Source organism: Leiobunum rupestre, chromosome 9, assembly GCF_980474605.1.
Source record: "Leiobunum rupestre chromosome 9, qqLeiRupe1.1.hap1, whole genome shotgun sequence".
NCBI classification, from domain to species: Eukaryota; Metazoa; Arthropoda; class Arachnida; order Opiliones; family Sclerosomatidae; genus Leiobunum; species Leiobunum rupestre.
The window spans coordinates 13,861,284-13,873,966 of NC_143392.1; the positions used below are offsets into that span (position 1 = coordinate 13,861,284).

Consider the following 12,683-nt stretch of genomic DNA (forward strand, 5'->3'; position numbering starts at 1 on the left):
TTCCTCCACTGCGCGATTCACTGAATAAAATAGTTTTATTTTATGAGGCTAAAGTTGATAGCGCGCGCGTATTTTTTTCTGTCAGGAGGCGCGTGCGAAATTGAACGAGCCCTTCTATATTGAAATATTAAGCAGCGCGCGCTTTAAAATATTAAGCTTTTACAAGTTTGTCCTGGCTCTCTGTATTACTACTTCTAGGCAAGTCACTTAACAGGTTTTATTTAAGCGTTTATCATCATGTTCTTCTTTACGTAAATCGGTCTTTGGAAATTTTCCGAATTGTGGTCAAGTTTCCGCACATAGGAAAAATAAAAAATTGAAACATAAATTACTTTTTAAAGGTTTTTAATGTTTTAAACATTTTATCGATATAAAATGTCTAATATCAGTAAACATACTACAAAACATTAATAGTGTTACATTGTTAATCAGTTTAAACTAGTCTAGAGGTTTAGTTTTACTTTCAGATTCGAAAAAATGAGGCGAAAATGCCGCTTTATTTAAATTTGCAAACAATATATTAGACTAATCATGGAATGAAAACTTTTTTTTATTGTTTTCGGAAAAATACGGAAACTTTTCTGCGGAATATTTTCCGTCTTACAACACTAATTTTTACAATATACATAACACACAATTATTATTTTTCATAGGACATCGCTGGCGTCATGGACACTTGGACGAGACAAATGGGTCTTCCTTGCGTGACGGCGAAACGTGTGGGGAACACACGGACATTCCAAATCGACCAGACCCGATTTCTCCTAAATCCCCAAATGGCCAACAGTTCCGACGCGTCCCCATACGAGTACGTACAAATCTTTTCCAACATTTTCAATTATCAAGGTCCACATAATTGGATTGCTTAGAACTTTATTCTTAAGCAAATATTGAAATATTTTAATTAGAAAACTTCTGGGACACAGAGCTTTGCGGCTTGGTTAAGTACACAAAGGGACGTAGAGTTACAAAATGAAGTATCTACAAAAAATTTAATTTTAGTAAAAATTATTGTAATTTAAAAAAAAAGAATAGTATTAAGCAGTAGTTTTTTGAAATGGTAAAAAGTCGTAACTTTGAACCGATATTGGCAAAATTTCCAATATTTTTAGTATAAACGACGTTGGAAATTTTCTTTCGAATAAAGGGGAAAAAATACCAATTCGCGTAAGTCGAGTTGCCTGGATTTGGAATTATAGATTCTAGCGTGGAGGAAACTGAAGGAGTCGTGTTGAGCTTTCTGTTTGACGTCATTATTTTTCCCTCACGCGCGAAAAAGAACCCATTTAAAGGGCCTATTAACCTCGTTGACACCTACGAATTTGGCGCTGTGTTAAGACCACGGAGAGAAGTAATTTTTACTTCGGCGAAATAACGACAAATCACTGAATTTGATACTTAAAATTAATTATTATAAACATTTGCTTTATTTTCGAAGGTATTTATCAACGTAACATTCTGCCAATTAAAAGAAATACACTATTAGTTTCGTCTATTTTTACGAGGTTTATAGGACATTAAAATCAATTTACGGGATAGTTCTCTAACAAGGCTGCCAGATTCATTTACAAATACGAAGCTTAAAGCCCCTTTAATTGTTACTGTGACGAGTAAGAATTGTTTTACAACCACGACTCCTTACGTTTTCTCCGCAACTCTTCCCTACAGAAAATATCCGTAACAGCATATTGAAAAGATAAATTAAAGGGGAACGATCAAGCTTTAACCAGTTAGATGGCCCTATAGCCCATTAAAAACTAAAATTTATGGCGAAAACCGCATCAAAAAATATTGAGTGGTTAATTTTTAATAAAATAAAGAAATTTCGGGAAATCGAAAAGCGCGCGTCCGCCGCGACACCTGGTGAGAAGTCGGTGAGACAGAAAAACAACGTAAAAGCGCGCGCTGCTGAAGACGCAAAAAATTTGTTTTGCACGCCCGGCGCGTTCCCGTTACAAGAGACCTAAGCCTAAATTGCGCGATTTTTAAAGTTAGGATAGTTCGCGAATCGCTCATACGGGGTTAGGGGCGCTGGCGGCAGCCCCTAAGATGGCGGCGAAAATTCAAACCCAAACACCCGGCGTTATTTTTCGTTTCAACTTTTTGGGCCAAAAGCTATTTTTTCAAGACAAAAAAAGGTACGTGTTAGTATATTGAACGTCTTGTTAATCTTTTGATACGGAAATAAGGCCATTTTTGGAAAAGCTTGGCCGTTCCCCTTTAAGCGAAACTTTCTTCACGCTCGCGGTACAAACCTCTTCCTATGGGAGGTACGCTCAACCCAGCTGACACCGGTGACCGCGCTTAATGTGGCACACACTGAATTGGTTTCGATTTCTGTTTTCTTTTGCCAGTTACCAATGGAAGATTCCTTTGTCGTACGTTACTTCCGAAGGAACGAAAGGCCGCTTTTTGTTAAACTCCTCAACTACAGGTAAGAAGCGATTGCAACGTTTTTCTTTAAGCAATAGACGAAATTTGTGAGTTTTTATCCCGGTGGGGGACATTCGCTTTCAACCCCTGCAGAGAGCGAATGTCTGTCGCCTTAGTATCATTTGTCATCCGTTCAATTTCTCACTGCCCTCTCGCGGACAAAAGCGAAAGAAAAACCCTTATTTTGAGACAATCTTTCGGTAAAAGTTTTCTCCCGATCGTTTTTATGGAGCTTTCGTATTTTATGACCCGTGAAGAAAACATTTGGCGGGTCCATTTCCCGTTGATGTCGTCTTAAAAATATCAACCGTTTTCCGTAATTTCATTTTGATTAATAACCTTTCATTTGAAGAAAAGGCTCGTGTCTTAGAGTTTATTGATGAAAAATCCAATTATTCTTTTTTTATGATATTTTTACTATTATTATTATTGTAGAAACGATTACCATCGATGGTGACTGGGAATGGGTGAAGTTCAACGAAGACCAAACAGGGTACTACATCGTCAACTACGGCAAGGATGAATGGAGCAAGTTCTCCAAGATTTTCCTCGAGTCTCACGAGGTTCGTATTTTTACTTTATCTCATTAAGCGATAGCATAGATTGCAAGGTATATTGAGTAGGGCTGTGCGAGTAGTGATTTTAGGCAATCGAGTCGGGTATCGAGTACCAATTATTTTCCCTCGAGTATTCGAGTCGAGAAATATTGAAGTCGAGTAATATTGAAGTCGAGTCGAGTAATCGAGTACTTGATTAAGTTAAACTTTCTCTTATTCGAGTCCAGTTACTAAAAAAAACCCTCGAGTAATATTTCTAACGAGTCGGGTTATCGAGTACTTGATTATGAGCTGGTTTTATTCAATTAAATTTAAAAGGAGTATAAAGTAAATTTCAATGCTGAAAAATATTCCTTTAATTTAAATGAACCACAGTTTCCACAACTTTGTAGGTACCGTTTATTGCCCCCAAAAAGTTGTAAACTTTGAAGCAACGAGGATAGAAAAACAAATACTCGACGAGTTTTGAGAGCAGCTTATTCGAGTAATCGGGTACCCAAATATTCAATTTTATGGTACTCTGTAATCGACGAGTATTCTCCAATTACTTATTCGAGGTCGAGTTCGAGTTTTCGACCTCAAAAATGACCGAGTAATTGATGATGTTCAAGTACTCGCACAGCCCTAATATTGGGTAAAATTTCTGTCGGGAAACATTTGAGCGCCATCAAACGGAAGAAACCTTTAAAAATAGTCACGTGGTTATAAAATTGCTTGAAAGTTTACCGTTGAACAGCAACTTCCAGCTCCATTAAATAAATCTTTAAAAGTTTAAAGAAAGTCATACTTAAAATTTTATGGTAAGTTATGTTTTTAAATATTTATATTTTTTAAATAAAAAAAGATTATTTTGTTAAACTTAACCTTACGATGATTATTATTGTGATAGTGATGTTAAGTCTTTGACTAGAAAATTGTAAAAAAATTAACCTAGGCTTATGGCGTAGTCAGATATTCGTCAAGGGGGGGTCGAAGTATGTGAATGTTAAGAAGGGGGTCAATAAGCGGGTGGAAATTTAGTACAGTCAAAGATAGGCCCAAGGAGGGGGGTCTGGACCTGGAACCCCCCTGGTCTACGCCACTGAGTGACGCAGCCCCTATGTTTTGACCACGGCCAACCCCTATTGCGGAAGCGTGTTATAGAAGTTGGCAGTGCTTTGATGAATTTCCTGGAACACTTTAAAACAATTTAGCTAAGACCAAAACAATTTATGCTATCTTATATTTGAGTTTTCGTCAGTAGTGGAACGAAAGGTAGGGGGTTAAGGTGGGATGGCGGAGAAGTTAGAACTTTCGATTCGGAGTAAAAGAGGTTACAAGACTTCGTTTGCGCGGCTCCAGTCAAGGGGCATACATTTCAACAAGGCAACGACACGTCTATAAAATTTATTTTGCTTCTGATTCTGATCTTAACCGAATACGGTGTTTTCATTGAGACAAAACGCAGTGTATATTAATTTAATATGTGTCATCACCATTCTGTTTCTTAAATTCTAGGAACACAAATTTGCCAGTTGGAACTTTGCAAGCCATATTTTTTTTGTGGGTCTTGAAAGTTGAAACCTTGCTGTTGCCTAGGTGGTGTCTTGGGTGTGATCATAGATAAAAAAACTTCGTATATAGATAGGAAACTTGGCCGACATCTGGTGGCGGCACCCGAATAATATTTGGTGAAGTTCGCGCTACTCGAAGTACGTACTAGAACCTTGGTGTAACGCAATCCCAATCGCAAAGGCTTAAGCGAGCTATATGAATTAAAAGTACTTTTTCTTGAACTGAGAGCAAATTTAAAAAAATATCACTAAAGAAGTAGCATTCAGTAAAGATTTCAAGTTTGTTTTAAACGCTATTTCTGGTATATTTGAAGACATTTACCTTGCAAAGACTTTATTCCCAAAACTCCGACCTCAAATTCCCCAATACGTTCTACGCTCTTGAGAACACAGCCAACTGGCGCAGTCACTAGATGTCAGGGCAATCTCGTGAGAGTCAGTTTGCCCCATTGAAGTTTCCTATCTATATACGAAGTTATTTTATCTATGGGTATGACATTAGCTGATTATTATTATTAATTCTGAAATCTGGGGGAGCTCTGAAATTCAGCTTTTATGAAAGAGAAAATGCCTTTGATTTAAATTAATTAAACTTTTTATTGCATTTGTGGTAAGACTTTTTACAAAAATTTGGTATATTTTAAGAGTTATATTAAAACAAATCTAAAATAAGAATGTATTTAGAAAAAAATAACAAAAAGTTGCTTTCTTGGAAATTTTGGGGGGTTCTATTACTTAGCTGTACCCTTGCTGCCATCTACGAGCAACAAACACAGCACCCCACACAAGGAGAACGCAACCCGTCAAAAGTCGTGCATTTTCTCGCTTACAGTTTTCATTGGTTAGTCGCTTTAGCGCCTGCTGCCGTCGGAAGGGGAAAATTCGAAAATCGTCTTCCCCCTTTCCGTAAAATGTGCAGCGTAAATGTTCGTCCAATTAAATTTGTACACAACACTGCGTTAGCGTTTTTAAAGTTAACTGCGTTCTCCTTGTGTTTGTTGCACCTAGCTGCCATTTATTTGAGTTTCTGCGCTTAGGCCTTTACTGTACCATAGAGAAAGAAGGAAGGGGGGAGAAGGTGAAGGCGAATTTCAATGTATTTCCCCTTTTCACGAAGTGGCTCTTCGCGTCATATGGCTACCATGGTTACCGACTGAATCTTGTACAATAACGCGCATCGTTGTGCGCAACTACGACATAGTCAAGAGAGAGCTTTCTCTGTTCGTTTACGTTTTTTGGCCAAGGCTTACCAAAGTTCGGTAAAGTCGGTAATAAATTTAATATTGAAATAAAAGTAAGTTATAATTTTATATGGTATAAATTGAATTTCTTGACTAGTATATCTAGTGTTGCTATTGCAATTTTTATAGCAGCACTTTGTGTGGTAAACCATTTTAATTAAAACCTCACTACCTATAGGCACGTGGCAGAACCACAGCTGTCTCTTTCACCTTGGATTAACAATAGTAGAATTAGTAGTGCCTACCTGGATATATCACTTGGAAAAATCCTGACAAGTAAATGACTTTTGCGACAGCAGCGCCGCTTTGGCGAAGTTAACGGAGAATTTCCGAAACTCCCGTAACACGAAGCTAAAGGTCTTTTACTTTAGATTTGTCGTGGCACTCATTTCCGTAAGAGATCATCATCTATGTTTACGTTTTGTGACTAAAGCCGAGTTTTCATGGAAGCTTATAGCGTGTAAAAATTTGGCGTAAGGTAGAAATAGTTCAAAATTCACGCTAGCGCTACTAGCTTTTCCGTTTTAATCCACGCTTGTATTTGGTGCTAGTTGCGTGCGCTTGAGAAACTAAATCGGGACTCGCTTCTAGCGTCGATCAAATCCTACTATATATTTTCACCAAAGACTATATATACGCTTCGCTTTCTAGACAGGCGTGTTCATAGGAAAAACCTGTTAACACCTCTGTAGCACTGTAAAAGCTGGGGTAATATTTGGACCCGCGACTAGAGGCGCCACTAGTAACACAGCTCAAGCTAGGGGAAAATTTTGACCAGCGTCGAGATGGAGCCACAATCGGTATGCAAGTTGAGCCATAGAACACGCCTGTCTAGTAGCGAAGCGTATATATAGTCTTTGATTTTCACGCACAAGCGAAAGTTTCAAGCGGGACGTCTGCCCATGTGGCTACATTCAGCCAATGGGAAACTGGTTGTAAATTACAATTTGTTGCCCATTACGAGGTCGACAAGGTATCGGACAAGGTTTATTTGTAGAGGTGTGCAAATACCATTTTTTGGGGATCGAATCGAATATCAAATATTTTTTTCAAAGCACGGCAAATACCAAATCGAATATTTATAAAGTCAAATAATTTGGGCGAATATTTTTAGGGCAAAAATGTAGACCAGTTAACTGATCAAATACCAAAGAGTATTTCGAATATCAAATTATTCGACGTATTTGGTTTTCAAATAGCCAAATAGTTTGCATATTTGTCCAAAAAGTAATTGAAATCAATGTTCGTTTTACTTGAAAATAGTAAAATATTAAACCAAATACAGTATAGCCTAGAACAAAGTTCCCTGGGCAAACTTGGTAAATTAGTGGTATAATGACGGGCCCGTCCTAAAAGATGGTCTTTTAAATTTTTAATTTTACTATTTACTTAGCCTTCTCTAAGGCTCTTAATAAAAAACACTGAAGGGGTCCATTGTCTCAGGCTGCAGGCGGGCCCAGAATATTATATTACGCCACTATGGTAAACTCTAACTTACCATTCAAATTAATTTTAATTGTTGTACAAAATGTCTTTATTTTCAACCTTCCTTCGAACAATTTTTTCGATTTGATAAAAATGAGTTAATCGTAACCTACAAAAATATACTGCATATCAACTTATCAATTATTATACATATTTTAATTGGGTTTCATGGCAAAATAATAATAATTAACTAGGCTAAATTAAAAAATTGCATTTATTTAATTTTAACTCAATAATTATTAATTTAGTTAACTCAAAAATTCTAAACAGAAAAATCCATTAAGTTACTAACTTCAACTTTCCTCCCGGTTTTTAGTTTTGTTTTAGACTTGGTTTACGTTTTAGACTCAATTTTAGTTTTACTTTGCTATTCTAGAAAATTCCATAGCAAAAGAGAACAGGCGTGTAATCTAGCCAATAGGCGCTAGAATACGCAGCTTCTGCCTTTCGCTAAGAAGTTTTAATACAAACGGTATGGATAACGGACGTGCAAGCTACTATTTATATGGTCCTTGGCGCTGCGGCCTAAAGAGAGGTGCCAGAAATAAGGACTAGTTCGGAAATTTCACTACGCTTTCCTGGGATGGCCTTGAACTTCAACAAATTAGAAAAAGACCCGCGGTTATTCGACCAGTTTGCAAACTATTTGAAAATACCAAATACTTTTTCCCTATCTTTTCGAATATTCGACTATTTGATCAAAAAATTCGATTATTCTCGAACTTTTCCAAGCGCTATTCGATTCGACGAATCGAATATTCGATTTGGTATTCGATCGAATTATTTGGTCTGACCAAATAATTTGCACACCCCTAGGCATTAAAAGTCGCTAGATGACTGGGGCCTAAAGCCCCATTTTCATGGTCGCTGGTAGCGGGTAAAAATCGTCAAAATCCGCTTCAGCTACACGCTTTTTCATTTTCCGCGTCGTTCTGTTTCAAACAGATATTTTAGCTTTATTTTCACGCTTGCGAGTGGCGGAAGCGAATTTTGACGATTTTTATCCACTACCAGCGAGCATGAAAATGGGTCTTTAGGTGGTGCCTTGATAAGCTGTTTATTATTAATAAGTATAACACTTTTATTTAATGAGCCTTTTTCTTACACTGATATTCTCGTTTAGCTCTGACTTGCAACCGGGCTCAATAGTACATTATTAGTATTTTTTTTCTAATAGCCCGTTCTAAAAAATCCGAGTAAAACTGGCCAAACATTTCACATAAACTATATGCGACCAAGTTTGTGGGACTAGCAATACTCGCTATTTCTGTCTATATTTTTGGAAGTATTTGAAGCCAGTTTTTTTTCAAAACGGAGCACATGTTTCCCAGATAAATAATTTTATCTCAGGCCGAAAATCAGACCAAACACCTCATTCTTCAAAGCAGGAAAGCAATCGTTGCTGATTTTTTAGAACGGTCTATTGTCATACCTTTTTTTATGTAAGATACATTACTTATGGTAGAAAAATATCAGGGTTGGCAAAAAACCGGCTTTTTTTAAAATTGAAAAATCCAGTATGGTTAAAACTGGCTGTAACCGGTGGTTTAAACCGGTTAAAACCATTAATAAAAAATGATCAAATTCCTTATATCAAGCCCTCATTGCTCAAATTTCCCGATTTAAAAATTACGTTTTTGCGCGTGACAGTACCTTTACATTGTGAGGTATAGCAGACTTATTTACCCGCTTTTATACCCTAACATGGCAGCGTATTTTCACGCGCAAAATTAATTTTAAGATACCCTAATTGCTTATATGTTAGCTCTCATTACTCGCGACAAAAAGTGAAGGTTAAGTTTTGTCAATGTTTCTAATTAATTTCTCATTTTTTTTTATAAAAAAAAGTGGTTTTAACCATGGATTTTTTTGGTGGTTAAAACCGGCTTAAACCAGGGTGGTTTAAAACAGTCTGGCTGGCTCTTGCCAAGCCTGAAAAATATTTACTATTTTGACACACGCATAGAGTTTTCCTCGATTATTATTAAGCAAGAAATAATCTACGGTGTTCGAGAATCACGAAGCAGCGATTTCTGATTGTTAAGGTTTGGTTCCTCGTATTCTCTAGCTGCTGCTGTAACAATAAATAACATTTTACGAAACTTAGTATTCGCAGAACTCCCAATTAAGACGCTGAGACAATTAAGCGGCTTAAAATTAATTGCATACAGTGGATATATTTGTTTGCTCCACTAAGACGTGGCGCGGGTGTTGGCGACGACTCTCTGGAACTTTCGGGCTTAAGTAGAGCAGTATAATCGTCTAAACAGAGTTAGCGTATAAATTAAGAAACAATTTAATACGCGGTCGAACCACGTCCAAGCGCAGTAATTTGAATAATTTCGTCACTAACGAGTCTAGTGGTTTTGTAAAGCGTTATTGGCTCGAATGAACAATTAAAACCTAGTAGGTAATCGCTCCTTTATTTAGAGCTTAATATTACCCGATTGCGGTGGTTCTATAGGAAATGATGGAATTTCCATCTCATTTCTCCCGTAGAAATTGAGTCCTTCCGATCGATCAGGGCTGTTATTCGACGCCTTCCAGTTGGCCCAGGCCGAACAGATCCCATACCAAATCCCCCTGAAGATGACCACTTATCTGATGAACGAAAGGCACTTGACGCCCTGGGAAACGGCCTACTCCGGCTTCGTTCAAATGGGCTTCCTCTTTCAGGGATCCGACGAGTACAAGATGTTCAAGGTATATATCTGCGCGACTCATTTTTACCAACCTCTTTCCTTGCCTTTTCTTATGATGGGCATTTTAGTTCAAGCAACGCCAGCTCACCCGCCACTTTATTACTAAAACTGCACCTCTATCGCGTTCATTTAATAAAGAAAGTTAATGCTCCTCAGTTTACGCGCTCATATAAGAAAGAAAGTTAATGCTCCTCACTTTTACGCGCTCATTTAAGAAACAAACTTAAGGCTCCTCACTTTTTCACGCTCATTTGAGAAACAAAGCTAGTGCTCATCACTTTTTCACGCTCATTTGAGAAACAAAGCTAGTGTTCCTCACTTTTTCACGCTCATTTGAGAAACAAAGCTAGTGCTCATCACTTTTTACGCTCTTTTGAGAAACAAAGCTAGTGCTCATCACTTTTTCACGCTCATTTGAGAAACAAAGCTAGTGCTCCTCACTTTTTCACGCTCATTTGAGAAAAAAAGCTAGTGCTCATCACTTTTTACGCTCTTTTGAGAAACAAAGCTAGTGCTCCTCACTTTTTCCCGCTCATTTGAGAAACAAAGCTAGTGCTCCTCACTTTTTCACGCTCATTTGAGAAACAAAGCTAGTGCTCATCACTTTTTACGCTCTTTTGAGAAACAAAGCTAGGGCTCCTCACTTCTCTCGCACCCATTTGAGACACAAAAAAGGGGCACGCATCCTCTTTTTCCCACGCTCATTTAAGAAACGAAGTTAAGGCTCCTCACGTTTTCGTACTCATTTGAGAAATAAAAAAGGGCCTCGCATCCTCTCTTTCCACGGGCCACGCTCATTTAAGAAACGAAGTTAAGGCTCCTCACGTTTTCGCACTCATTTGAGAAATAAAAAAGGGGCTCACATTCTCTCTTTTACTCTAATTTAGACAATAAAAGAGGCACACTTCTCTTTTAAGGCTAATTCGACAAAATGGCGCTCTTCTCTTTTCACCCTCATTTGCTCCTCACTTTTCAGGCTCATTTGAGAAAAACATTTTGCTCCTCACTTTTCAGGCTCATTTGAGAAAAACATTTTGCTCCTCACTTTTCAGGGTCATTTGAGAAAAACATTTTGCTCCTCACTTTTCAGGCTCATTTGAGAAAAACATTTTGCTCCTCACTTTTCAGGGTCATTTGAGAAAAACATTTTGCTCCTCACTTTTCAGGCTCATTTGAGAAAAACATTTTGCTCCTCACTTTTCAGGCTCATTTGAGAAAAACATTTTGCTCCTCACTTTTCAGGGTCATTTGAGAAAAACATTTTGCTCCTCACTTTTCAGGCTCATTTGAGAAAAACATTTTGCTCCTCACTTTTCAGGGTCATTTGAGAAAAACATTTTGCTCCTCACTTTTCAGGGTCATTTGAGAAAAACATTTTGCTCCTCACTTTTCAGGCTCATTTGAGAAAAACATTTTGCTCCTCACTTTTCAGGGTCATTTGAGAAAAACATTTTGCTCCTCACTTTTCAGGCTCATTTGAGAAAAACATTTTGCTCCTCACTTTTCAGGGTCATTTGAGAAAAACATTTTGCTCCTCACTTTTCAGGCTCATTTGAGAAAAACATTTTGCTCCTCACTTTTCAGGCTCATTTGAGAAAAACATTTTGCTCCTCACTTTTCAGGGTCATTTGAGAAAAACATTTTGCTCCTCACTTTTCAGGGTCATTTGAGAAAAACATTTTGCTCCTCACTTTTCAGGCTCATTTGAGAAAAACATTTTGCTCCTCACTTTTCAGGCTCATTTGAGAAAAACATTTTGCTCCTCACTTTTCAGGGTCATTTGAGAAAAACATTTTGCTCCTCACTTTTCAGGGTCATTTGAGAAAAACATTTTGCTCCTCACTTTTCAGGGTCATTTGAGAAAAACATTTTGCTCCTCACTTTTCAGGCTCATTTGAGAAAAACATTTTGCTCCTCACTTTTCAGGCTCATTTGAGAAACAAAGCTAGTGCTCCTCACTTTTTCACGCTCATTTGAGAAAAAAAGCTAGTGCTCATCACTTTTTACGCTCTTTTGAGAAACAAAGCTAGTGCTCCTCACTTTTTCCCGCTCATTTGAGAAACAAAGCTAGTGCTCCTCACTTTTTCACGCTCATTTGAGAAACAAAGCTAGTGCTCATCACTTTTTACGCTCTTTTGAGAAACAAAGCTAGGGCTCCTCACTTCTCTCGCACCCATTTGAGACACAAAAAAGGGGCACGCATCCTCTTTTTCCCACGCTCATTTAAGAAACGAAGTTAAGGCTCCTCACGTTTTCGTACTCATTTGAGAAATAAAAAAGGGCCTCGCATCCTCTCTTTCCACGGGCCACGCTCATTTAAGAAACGAAGTTAAGGCTCCTCACGTTTTCGCACTCATTTGAGAAATAAAAAAGGGGCTCACATTCTCTCTTTTACTCTAATTTAGACAATAAAAGAGGCACACTTCTCTTTTAAGGCTAATTCGACAAAATGGCGCTCTTCTCTTTTCACCCTCATTTGCTCCTCACTTTTCAGGCTCATTTGAGAAAAACATTTTGCTCCTCACTTTTCAGGGTCATTTGAGAAAAACATTTTGCTCCTCACTTTTCAGGGTCATTTGAGAAAAACATTTTGCTCCTCACTTTTCAGGCTCATTTGAGAAAAACATTTTGCTCCTCACTTTTCAGGCTCATTTGAGAAAAACATTTTGCTCCTCACTTTTCAGGCTCATTTGAGAAAAACATTTTGCTCCT

At 37.7% G+C, this 12,683-nt stretch overlaps 1 protein-coding gene across 1 annotated transcript in view; it reads left to right on the forward strand.

Moving 5' to 3' along the window:
- Positions 1 to 12,683, forward strand: part of LOC149926617 (uncharacterized) — a 135,348-nt gene that overhangs the window by 40,012 nt on the left and 82,653 nt on the right. Inside the window, exons 11-14 of the mRNA XM_090159542.1 lie at positions 654 to 808; positions 2,355 to 2,434; positions 2,869 to 2,996; positions 9,769 to 9,972. Of these exons, the coding sequence (XP_090015668.1) occupies positions 654 to 808; positions 2,355 to 2,434; positions 2,869 to 2,996; positions 9,769 to 9,972 (567 nt within the window). The remainder of the gene's footprint in view (positions 1 to 653; positions 809 to 2,354; positions 2,435 to 2,868; positions 2,997 to 9,768; positions 9,973 to 12,683) is intronic.